General features: G+C 37.8%; 1 protein-coding gene across 5 annotated transcripts in view; it reads right to left on the bottom strand.

Moving 5' to 3' along the window:
- The window catches only part of GARNL3 (GTPase activating Rap/RanGAP domain like 3), a 28,161-nt gene extending 16,044 nt beyond the window's left edge, over positions 1–12,117 (bottom strand). The window contains exons 1-12 of one of the 5 annotated variants that reach the window (XR_014591443.1): positions 11,972–12,117; positions 9,634–9,703; positions 8,237–8,311; positions 6,806–6,905; positions 6,269–6,390; positions 5,563–5,627; positions 3,744–3,807; positions 3,484–3,510; positions 3,023–3,098; positions 2,346–2,444; positions 1,701–1,804; positions 405–513 (exon numbers count right to left, since the gene is read on the bottom strand). Coding sequence is in view for 4 of the 5 variants with exons in the window: in XM_083875608.1 (XP_083731734.1) it covers positions 405–513; positions 1,701–1,804; positions 2,346–2,444; positions 3,023–3,098; positions 3,484–3,510; positions 3,744–3,807; positions 5,563–5,627; positions 6,269–6,390; positions 6,806–6,905; positions 8,237–8,311; positions 9,634–9,703; positions 11,972–12,027 (967 nt within the window). In the remaining variant the exon portion in view is untranslated. Of the gene's footprint in view, positions 1–404; positions 514–1,700; positions 1,805–2,345; positions 2,445–3,022; positions 3,099–3,483; positions 3,511–3,743; positions 3,808–5,159; positions 5,390–5,562; positions 5,628–6,268; positions 6,391–6,805; positions 6,906–8,236; positions 8,312–9,633; positions 9,704–11,897; positions 11,924–11,971 lie in introns of those variants that run through there. The other 4 variants (XM_083875608.1, XM_083875609.1, XM_083875611.1 and 1 more) reach the window with 4 other exon arrangements.
- Positions 12,118–12,151: the final 34 nt, after the last annotated feature.

The following is a 12,151-nucleotide window of genomic DNA, read 5'->3' as shown; positions in this document are numbered from 1 at the left end:
CATCTAAACACTGAAAGGCAACATTGAGTAAAATGCCAAAATTTAATGCCAAAAATAATTTACATAACTAAGAGAAATAGATTTGTGAATTTATATTTTTTGAAAAGGTATAAAATTAAATTCGTGAAATGATACAAATAAATGCTTTCAATAAAAACATAATTTAAAACTCACATACTTGCTTTTAGCTTATCTTCTAAGGGATTTAACAAAAACTATTTTATGTTGCAGACTTGGAAACTCCTAGTCAGGCAGCTGAAGGTGAAGCATGCAAGAATGCAACTGTCCTTGTAAAATTATTTTCACTTCCATAAACAGCATGCAGGGAGGACTTGGGGCAGAATTAAAAGTAATATTGATCTTAAATTAAAAAAAATCATTTGAAAATGTCAGTAAAAAGATACGTGTGAAATGAGAACGAATCATGGATGGCTTGAATGCTGAAGAAGACTCTTCACCTTCCTGAAATATGATAGTGACAATGTCATTTCCAATATGTCGCTTCCTTTCTACCTGGAAAAAAAAAAAGGGAAAACAAAAAAGGAAAAAAGAAAGAAAAGGCAGAAAAAAAGAGATAGACAGAGTGACTTACAAGACATAAGCAAGTATCTTAGCAATTCTGTGACAGAATAGTAAAACAATATTCCTAAACCACAAGCAGAAAAATTACAGTCAGCATGACTGAAGCAATATAAAATCATTACCTAACTATAAGCACGTAAGCCTAGCAACGACATGGTGCACACAACAATTCAGGTTCTAGGAGAACAGATATAGCATATATTCAAAAGAGCACTCATAGTTTCCATAATTATTATTCATGAATCAGGTATGGAACCTCAAGCATTCCAAAAAAGCAAGTCTACCGCATGAAATAAAAGGACAAAAAACTCTGGTGCTGAGTTATTCTTTAAAAAGAAAAACCCTGATTGGCTTTCATTTTCTTCCGTGATTTTGTTATCAGTCCAAGCAAAAAGCATGAGAAAACTGACATAAAAACCAGAAAAAGTACATTTTAATTATATCGTCTAACTCTATTATTGTAAGAATGAATAATAAATAATAAATCACGTAATTTGTAAGTAATTTAGGTAAATCATTATGGATGTATGATGTATAGTAAACGCATACACCTATAAAGTGTTTTTTCTTCATCATAAATTCAAAAAATGGCTTGAGCAATGAATGACAGCACATTTGAACAAGAACCCGCCTAGTTAATCCATGAGAGTGTGATGGCACTTCTTTACAGTTACCAACATTAACATGCTCACAAGAGGAATTTCTTTCAAGCTACACTAATTGCTACTCAAGCAGGAGATATGTGTTATAGATGTGAATATTCCTACAATTCACACACAAGGCTAACTTCCAGTTTTCCTAAAATCTTTGAGGTAATAATTACAGCAGTGAAGCTCTTCAAGTCATCTGAACATCACACTTTCTCAATCACTTGTTATTGAAGCAATTTAGATCTTCTTCACAAGTATCTTTTGTACCTTAATGGAGATGATAGGATGCACTATTTCTAATAAACATAATGACATTTTCAGCATTAGGTAGAATATTGAGGAGAAAAGCACAAAAGTCTCAAGGCTTACATTTCTAAAATATTAACAGACAAGAAATCCTTTATTTCTTATGAAGTTTTGTGATTTAACAAATAAATAGGGAAATAAAAAAGAGAGAGAACTTTGTACCTGCTGCTTGTTCTCTCTAGAATATGGCAGCATGGTTGAAACATGGAACATAATTTCATGCCCTTGAAAAACTGTATAGATGGAACAGGTTCCTGTTGTATCATCTGCAAGGGAAGACAATATTTTAAGGAGGAGCATGTCCTCTATGTTTACTGAAGATCAAAAGATATTTCAAGTCCTTCTACCAAATCTTCTTCAGTTATCCTTTTCACTCTGATCCATTTTAGGAAATGTCCACATTGCATGTTTCATGTGAGTCCAAACCCAAGTTTGCAAGTAATCCGCATATTCACACTTAAAACCTACGACATCTTTCACCTACCCTCCTGAAATCAAAGGTCTTCAAGCCACAATGTTCTACTATCATGGAGCAAGTACCATGTCAGGTTATTGTTCACTCATTACAACCTAAAATGAAACTATTCACCTTGACAACACATGTCATAACTGCATTCCATACCAGTGACTTAAGTTGACCTGACTCTTTCCTGGTGAAGCAGAGCATTTAGTACATATACGAGGAAGTCCATTTTGGGATTGTTTCATAACTACAATAGATACAATATGCACAGTATGCAATAAGAAGAAACATTCAGAATGCTGCTCCACATCCTCCCCCCTTTATTGCTTCAGGTGAGTTCTTACTTTTAGTGTCCAGTCCTCCTCTGTAGCCTGACCAGCCCTTCAAAGTAATTGTGTCACCCAGGAGATGCAAAAATCGTTGAAAGCTTTCACTTCCAGTTTCTACATGTGGGAGGGAGAAATGTTACCAAAAAAAGTACACACATGGTAGTAGAACATGTCTTAAAAATAACCAAAATAAGGAAATGGGTCCTGCTGCCAGGACACAAGTTTCAGCTGAATTAGTTTCCTTCCATGTCTTCCAAGCCTACTGCCTTTCTGGAAGCACCATTCCAGCCTTGTAGAATAGGCATCATCACGTGGCATTAAACAATAACCTCTTTTGCTAACACCAATGCTGTTCAAGTGCATGGGAGAATGCAATTGTGCTGTAAGAGTGAAAGAACTACAGGCAGTGAGTTAATGAGTCGCCTCCTTCAACTGCTTATTTGTTCTAAACATTATGTCAGACAGTCTGTTTCTAGAAGAGATATTTCACTGTCTTTCAACCTGTAACAGTAGCCTTCCTACAGCAATTACAAGGCCGTATCCTACAATTTTTCACCCAACACATGAAACCCAGCAAAATGACTGCTCATATAATCATTACCTCCCACCTTGCTTCCAGCTGTAGGCACTACCTTCCTTCTTTTTTTTTATTCAGATTAAAAACACAATTAAGGAGAAGATGAAAAACTCACCGTTACTGAACATTTCATCATCTGTAAGCTGACCATCCTTAGCATAAAGGACTCCAAATTTAAAATTCACAGATCCCTGAGAAATATTACCAAATATTATATGATAAACACACAATCAAATAGAAGACCTAAAAATTTGCCTCCTCTAAGGACTTTTATATATGTATCTTTGTATACATCCCACACATCAGAACATACACTTTATACCATCTCCTAATACATAATGATTTACCTTTACACTTTTATAGTATAGCATAAAATTATTAATCTAAGTTGGTGATCTATTATTATGAGGTATTAAGTTGGTGCTTAAAGTTATTTTTGACATCATGTTCTAAAAACATTAATTTTTTTTTTTACTGTAATCAACAATTGATTTCTAAGTCACCATAAGCAGGTCAAAATATAAAGCTGTATGCACTGGACAGGTGTGGGAGCTAGATGGTTAAGTTTATACTTACCTCTTGCTCTTCAAGAACCAATAAATCCTGTAAACAAAAACAGTATCTTTAGCACACTCATATTAAAGATTCTACAAAGATGTGTTTATAAGTTTTGAGATGGTCAGTTCAATGGATAAAGACAGTTTAAGTAGTATTACATATAATCATCATTATTAGCTACTACTGGAAGAAATAAACTAGTAATATTTATACTTAATTACTTATATTTCCAGAAAATAATAAAGAAAAAGAACCAAACAAAAAAAGTCACTTCCTACCTTTTGTATCTCAGGATGAAAAATTTCTCTTGGGCTCTTCTCAAATTTATCAAGACTCATAGCACTGAAATGCAAATGAAATAGTGCTTTATAGGGCAAGTACACATTTCAATGCTGAACTGCCAACCGATCGCAGTTACAACCAGTTACAAAATGGATTGTTCAAAGAGCATCTGTTAAATGGAATGTTTCTTTCCACGGAAAGAAATGTCATTTCTTTTCCCAAAATACTAACTTCCAACGCTTCCTAAACTTCTTTTGTATTTTAAAAACAGAAATTAGTAAACCCCTGTGTGGAGATCAGGTTTAAATGTATTAACTTATAAAGCAGAGAGCTCTACTACGTCACCCTTCACTTTGGCTTTAAACATAATCGCCATAAGCATTTTAGGAGGGCTCAATAACCAATCCTATTATTTGAGTTCTCTCTCTTCTTAAATAATTCAAGGCAAGTCAAATGAAAAATGAGAAGTTCAGCATCAAATTCACACATCAGTGATTCACAGGAAGAAAAGATATTCACATAAAAAACAAGATCAACTGCCTGAATAAACAGAAATATCTAATTCATAGCATTTTTTTCTTAACTCATACTTCTGCATTTACTATTGTTTTTATGTCCCTTCCACCCCCCCACCCCCAAGCATTATAGAACTGTGCAGCATGTCATGGAGTGCAAAATGGAATCTGCCTGGGACACTGCAAACTAACACAGAGGTGAAATCTTTCCACTGCTGCTTTTGTTAGATGACAGTGCAGAGATGATTTTCTTTAGTTCCTTTTGAAAGGTACTAAAGCATTCCAAAGAATTTAGAAAAAGGACATTTATTAATGCAACCAAAATTCTTTGAGACAGTCTGTACGTAGATTCACACCATGTGTGAACAGGTTGAAATGTCAAAGGACTACCAATCTGACCTGAGGGATGGCTCGAGGACCGTAAAAGCAAAAAAAAAAAAATAGTCAGGGAAGAGTTTTCAGTCCAAGATGAAGCAGGGAAAAGGAGATGGCATTTATGCAACTGATTGCATGGGGCACAGACCCTGGGAGAAACAAGGTCTGAAAAAAGCCTACCATCTTCCTCTGTAGAATACTGGAGCATCGCAGGACGGAACACGTCACAGTGTTTTAGCCACAGAGTTACAACTCTAAGCTAACAGATGACAGTTTCTCCACCCTGGGACGCCTGACAAAATACACACTTGTAGGTGGAGCAGAGAGAGAGGCCGAGTTGGAAAGGGATATTAGGAAGAGTCACTTCAGTGACTGGCAGGCAGACACGGAAAATTAGGTACTTAGACAGCCCAAAAATGCAGTACAGACAATTAGAAACACTATTCAAGCCAAAATGGTAGGAGTTCAAAGAGGGCACTTAGCTCAACTTGATGAAAGGTATCTCAAGTGTTTTCAACTCACCATCTTGATGCTCCAAAACAGAGCCCCAACCCAGGAAATGATATTTAAGAAGCAAGGCTCAAAGGCCTGATAGCCTCTCAGGCAAATTCAGAAGTCTGGGACTTTTCATAAATCTTGTGCAGTAGCAGGAACATCCAGATCCGTAAGTAGTGACTTCACACCAAAACACATGGTCTGCTTCCAGAATTCTCCTTTCACATAGGCACTGGCAGTATTAACCGATGGCCCGGCTTCAATCAAACAAGAGACATTTGTTCCTACTCTATACAGATCACAGGTTTTAAAAACCTGCAAATCACTCAACTACCTGGTACACATTACTTGTTTATTTAAAAACACTTTTAATAGGTTCCTAGGTATACAGGAAAATATCTAAACAGATAACTTATTTGCAAATACATACCTTAATATTGATTTCACTGATAATGTTTTTGTGGGACTGTAAGGGAGACATATTTTCTGAGTACCCTGTAAACAAGAAAAGCTAGGATATATTACAGGACATACCAACTTTCTCTGCATATTCAAATAGGAATAATAATAAAATTTTAAAAAAGGAAGAAAAACAAGGTAATTTTGCTTAGCTATATTTACTGCTGATTTAGAGGGGGGAAAAAAAAGTCATGGATGTTGCAAAGAAAAAAAAAGCGAACCATGCATGCCTACAGCAGAGTTTTAAATCAATTGCTTGGATAAAAGACTCCCATGGAACATTAAGTGGAAAAAAAGTGAAACCAGTATCAGACTTCCCTATTTTCTTACCATTGAACAAGAAAATCCTAAAAGCAGTATAAAGTCATTGCCTAAACTGATCATAGGACGTAATCAAGAACAATTTAGGCATCATTTCTTTAAAAAGCAGTTGTTCAAACAATTAGAAAATATCTCACATTACAGATTTCTGTCCAAAAGTTTAGTGTAATGTTATCTGCAAATTTATTTTAGCTTTATCTATTATGGTAGAATTATATGTTCTTATTATATAAAATGAAAATACGTAATAAATACTTGAATTCTGGAGAAAGAGGGAAAAGCATATGATAAACATAGCAAAAATAAACAAACAAGTCAGAACAGCAGTTACGTATTTGTTTCTTATTGTTTCTTACTTTCTTACTTCTCCAAAGTATGGAATGGTATTGAGGAATGCGCTGATTATTTTGGTCAGACAGTACAACAGACAGAAAGAAGGGGTTTTTCTCTGCATCTGTACCTACATAATTCTGATGAACTGTTGGGAGAAAAACAAGCAGCTCTATCAATCATAAGGAAGACACACACATCCACTCACGTGCAGAATCAGAGTGACGCCTGTAAATATATGCATTGATACATAAAAAGCGTATAATTGTTGACATAAATAACTATGTACTTATATACAGTTGTGTAAAAAAAAACACTGCAAGAGATAAGTACAGCTCTGAAAGCCAAGAAGGATTTCAAAATATCTCTTTTTGGTAGCAGGCATTTCACTTCTCACACATATCCCATTCTCAGGTTAAAGGACTTGTTTCATGTACAGGACAGAAAATGTTTTAATACCAAATTAACACCATATCTTTTTCCATGTTGAAATAGTAACAATTCAAAACTACAGTACATTTTCATTAGTCCAAATTCCAATCCATCCAGAAAAAAATAATTACCTTTCCCTAAAAAGTACTTGAAGTACCACCTTGTATGATACTCTGGGTTTTCCAAATGAACATCTGTTCTGTGCCATGTACCCGGAGCGTAATCTGTATTCTGAAATACAATTGAGAGACTGCTAGATTAAATGCCAAGTGAAAAAAAAAAAGGACAGAATATAGGCAAATGCAAATAAAGACTGGCTGATTCACCTGAACTTTTAGCTGTACGCTGCTTTTTAAAAAGCAAGGATTTTTCTGAAGTCAGTTGGTGTGTAGCTGAAAAAAATTCTCCCTCTCATTTACCCTTTTGTGTAATTTCTCTCTAAGGGGATAGTCTTAGTGTAGTCTTTTTCTAGTGTACCACTCCAATAAGTAATGTCTTATAACGTCAATGAAAAGAAGGCCTTTTGATGTGGAATTTGAAGACAAACAATTTTAAAACTTAAATAAATTAATGCCTTCAGGTCTAATTTTCTCAATTCTTCCCAAATTAATCCTCAAAGTCTCCTTGCTTGACCAAAGCTTGCTTTGGAAGCTCTTCAGTGCTGTTTCTCATAAATTAAGGTAAATTCCCAAGCATCCCTCAAGTCCTCTCCCACTATGAATTAACATGCAAAGAAAAAGCCATTCTCCATATTCCATACTCATTCTCCATTCACCATGTGGCCATTCATCACCCACTCGACCCAATCTTCCTGTGATACAAGCTAATCAGCTTTTGAACTGCATGAAACTGAGCTAAAAAGACAGAGGACAAAACATGACCCCCCAAAGAATCAACACAGAATAGTTAGATTGCTTTCAACTCTGCAGCCCGTGCTGATGCAAGCAGATGATCAGTAACAGTTTGCTGATTATTAGTTCAATATGCACTTCACCAAGGTATTACAAATATTTCTAGAATATGAGGTCTTCTTTCTTCCAATAGTTAGATGGTATTTACAGATGAAAAAGTTGCACTAAGGAAGGTAAAACATGAAGGTAAGTGGAAACCTAAGTGTCAGTGGAGTAGTTACAGGGATGCACTGCAAGTTTAGCAGCAAGAAAGATAAAGGGAATGAGTCTCTGAGGCTCTATTCAACTTCTTTCTCTTTTACTTAAAGATAAGCACAGCTGCCAAAAGACAGCTAAGGGTCAAAAAAATCAAGCTAAACCTCATCACACTAACCACCAAACTTTAAAGCACAGAGGTCACCTTGAACATCATAGTACTAACAGGATGGCATATATATAGACTGATGAACTAGAGACTGGGAAGTGTCATTCAGAGGTATTTTTCTCCTAACACGACTGAGTGAGCAAAAATGTTGCCAAAACAAAACAAAATGCCAGAATTTTCCAAGTCCTCTTCCTTAGTAAATGACTGCAAATGCATCTTCCATACGTGAAAAATAACTGAAGCTCAATCATTTTTTCAGCTTTCTGTGAGTATTTTTGAGCACTTACCTCACCAGATGAGCCATTTTCCACACGGAACCGTCCAGCTCTTTGAATGGCTCCATCAGCATCACTAGATATAAGCTATAGGAGAATTTAACATAGAGGTTCTATTTCCAAAAATAGCCATATGATCAGCATTCAAAGCTTACTACCATTTCTTTTTCTTCCAGGCATCGTGACTCCCCACAGAGAAGGGATCAGTCTAGCTATTACCAATATGACTAAAGATTTTGAATGACCCGGTAAGAACTCTCACGAGGCATGAATGAGATGCTATGGTGGAAAACATGAAGCAAGAAAAGTTAAGTATTAAACATTTAGAAATTTGAAAGGGCAACAAGAACCTTTAAACATCTGTACTCCAAAAACAACATGCTTTCATAAAATGCTAGCAAAATTTTTAAGAAAAACAACCAAGAAAGAAGATCATTCATGAGAATTTAACGTGAATTTGTAATTATAAATAACTTTTTATTTTCTAGCAAAAGACTCTAAATACTAGGAACAAGAGCCTCTTACCAGAAAACAGTTTACTTGCATTAAAATATCACATCTTTTAGGTGGAATGTATGGAAAGGAAAGAAAGAGAACTGGCGTTCCCACAATGTAACTTCCAGAAACTAGGCCACCAATTTACACTCAATTTACATACACATTCGTAAATATACTAGCCAAGAACTTTAAAATTACAACTATAGCTAGTAGAAAACTTGTGATTTCTTTCCAAAGTAACATAGCTGGAGCTCATTTTCTTGACTCCTCCCCACTTCAGCTATCCTACACTAAACTTATGCAATTTCATTATGACCTGGTAATCATAATGACACTGTTTTAACTGCTGACATATTTTCACAGTGGAGAACACATTTATATATGAGAAAAATGAACTTAACCTTTGAATTTCAAGAAAATGCAGAATAACTGGTAGATTCTAGGGAACCATTTTCGAAACCCTAATTATGACTAGTTCATTCAATTTTAAGCCCTCTCCCACCTTTATGAGTCATGTACATGTACAATTACATACACACATATGAGCATAAATACAGTTTATAACTTACATAATTGCAACTACTTCATTAAATACTACCCTAATATTTTGCCATCCTCAGATTCTAAGAGGAAAAAAGGCTCTATTTCCATCTGGAGGTAAACACAGTATTTATATAACACTTCCTTTCCTGTTACAATGTAATAAGAATTAATAAGGTAGTTAAAAGATGTCCTATCACAGGTCTGATGCATATCTATTCAGAAGCTGTTTTATATTAGCTTATAACTTTCAAGTCAAGCTGAGAAAGTGTATTTTCCAAACTAGATCCAATTCTTTTACTTGGAAATGAAAAGGATTAGAGCTCTGCATTATAAGCTGATAAACTAAAGGACAGGCTATGTGTACGTACAAGCTCCACAGATCCGTAATGCTTTCTGCTAAACTCTCCGCGTCTGCAACCCAGATCTTCAGAGACAGAGCTGGAATAGAAACACTTCATCAGTGTACATAAGTCAACTAGCCTTACATTTCCTGCGATGCTATACCCTGCCGCTAAAAAAACATCATTTCTGCTGAACAAGGTTTACAGCACATAAACTCATTGCTGCAAGGAGCACTTCTTACAGCATGCACAATATCTAGCAGCCATTGCAGTCTGGCTTTCACATTACTCCCAAAGGAAATGTCCGTGTCCTGACTGGAAGCAAAAGCTATGGTTAAATTAAATACTTAGGCACGATGCAATCAGAGTTCCAAAGACGGTGGTGGCTCCTAACCATGTTTGAAATGTAAACTTAATGCTTTAAAGAGGACAACTGCACTATATAACACAGTAAGACCACACTTAGTAGGTTGCTACTGATTTTTTCTGTCTTTTTTCAGCCTACACACAATGAGAAACAAAACCAGTACTTTAAGAGCATAAGGAAACAACAGCATTTCAGAGGTTTTCCCTCCACCACCTTAACAAAGATAGCAAACAAAAGTAATCCTAGTTCAAAAAGTTAAAAATCCTCCTGCATCACCAACCTCATACCATTGTATTGTATTACGCACCACCTCTTCACAAACTACATTCCAATAATTTGAAGACATAAACTGTCTTGCCATGAACCACACTCTTCAAAAGTATTTTTCTGACAGCACTCTCAATAACTAAAAGAACAGGAATATATCTGAGCTAATGATTAAAACAAGACTGCTTTACTATCAATATTCTCATTCGTTTCCCAACTCAGACTACCTAAAACATACCTAACCTTCCAAACCTCTAGCAGTCCTCTTAAAAATCAGAATTACACCCAAAAGCTAATCTCCACTTCTTCTCAACCTAACTACTTTATATCACATGTCACCCACTTTGTATCTTGTAATTAAAGCAGAATCCCACACCACAGAGACAATCTCATAAAAAATAGCATCTTAGCTTCAATTTAGGCACAAGTAAGATTTGCATTATCACGCTATTTGCATAAGCACGTACACTCCCTAACAAGTTCTTGCCTGCACACCTCTTTGGCTCTCCATTCTCGGTTACCACCAAGATTTGTACTCAACTCTCTGACATATGACATCTTCTAATTTAAAAAATAAATTGTGATTAAAATCAACTGTTCATATTAACTTTCTTCATTGAAATACATCCTTCCTCAGTCCTGATCTATATAAGAAAAACGGCTGCTCCAGTTATGGCAATTTTAGAGTAGTTTTCATCCTATTAAGATGAACTGCCAGCACTGAAGAGGTGAGCTCATCGGTGCCTCAGATTAGCTGGACTCAATAATTTAAAATTTACTGACATTGCAAAGTGTTTAAATACAGATGCACCTTTATCCACATGAATATACCTAACCAGCTTACATGCACCTGTACAGCATCTACACAGGATACTCCACATCTCTTTCCCTTTTGTCTGGGAACACAGGCGCAGTTGTATAAATGAACAGGAATGACAAAGAGGAGAGAGGACTAGCTTCCTCCCGTTCCAACAGAAGCTCCTACAAAACAGTCCTGAAAGTTGAACAACGAAGCACAATTAAACGCATCTGGTAACCCAAACGTAGACGTTTTTAGGATCCTAGCGTCGAATCACAAGTTTTGTCTTTCAGAAGTTCGACACTTTAGCTGGGGGTCGGGAGGGTAGTGGCAGAAGGGGGTGAGTTTGCAGATTGCACCGGTGTGGTCAGAAAGGCACAGCCCGCAGGTGTGATCAGAACGGCACAGCCCGCAGGTGTGATCAGGAAGGCACAGCCCGCAGGTGTGATCAGGAAGGCACAGCCCGCAGGTGTGATCAGAAAGGTACAGCCTGCACGCCCCTGGGCTTGCCATTCTCCTTATCATCTATACGTTTACTTGTCAGTATCGGTAAATCTGTTTTCATTTAAGAAAGAGTCACAAGCACTAACGCAGTCACCAATCGTGTGATTCCAGTGATATCACCCAGAGCTATCTGCCTGCACGAGCGCAAAGCTGATTAAGCTGCGAAACCGACTCTGAAGACGCTCGTCCGACTCCGCCCACACCACCTGCGGCAGCCCGAGAGAGACGGCTGCGGCTCGGGGGCTCCCGCTGCTCCTCTAGCCCGAGGGCCCGGCGCTCCACACCGCGGGGGCATCCAGTGCCGCTCTCCCGGGCGGCCCCTCCAGCCCCCGGCCCGCGGAAGCAAAGCACCACCTCCCTCTCCGCCATCGCCGGTCGGCGGCGCGCCACGCCCCTCCCCACCCGAGCTTAGCTCCCGCCTCCGGTACCGCTGAGTGAGGCCGAGGAACCGGGTGGGCGCCCCTTCCGCGCTGCTCAGCTCCATGCGGGCGGCCAGACGGAGGCCTCACCCCTCCAGCGTCGCTCCCGCGGCTCCGTCCCGCGCGGGAGAGGGGCCGGGAGCTCCCCGCGCACATCCCGCTACCCCGGCGCAGGGTCCCGCGCGTCCG

The sequence above is a fragment of the Zosterops lateralis genome (genome assembly GCF_965231275.1).
Source record: "Zosterops lateralis genome assembly, chromosome: 20".
Classification (NCBI taxonomy): domain Eukaryota; kingdom Metazoa; phylum Chordata; class Aves; order Passeriformes; family Zosteropidae; genus Zosterops; species Zosterops lateralis.
Note: the sequence above shows the minus strand (reverse complement) of the source record. Positions and strands in the feature narration are given on the sequence as shown.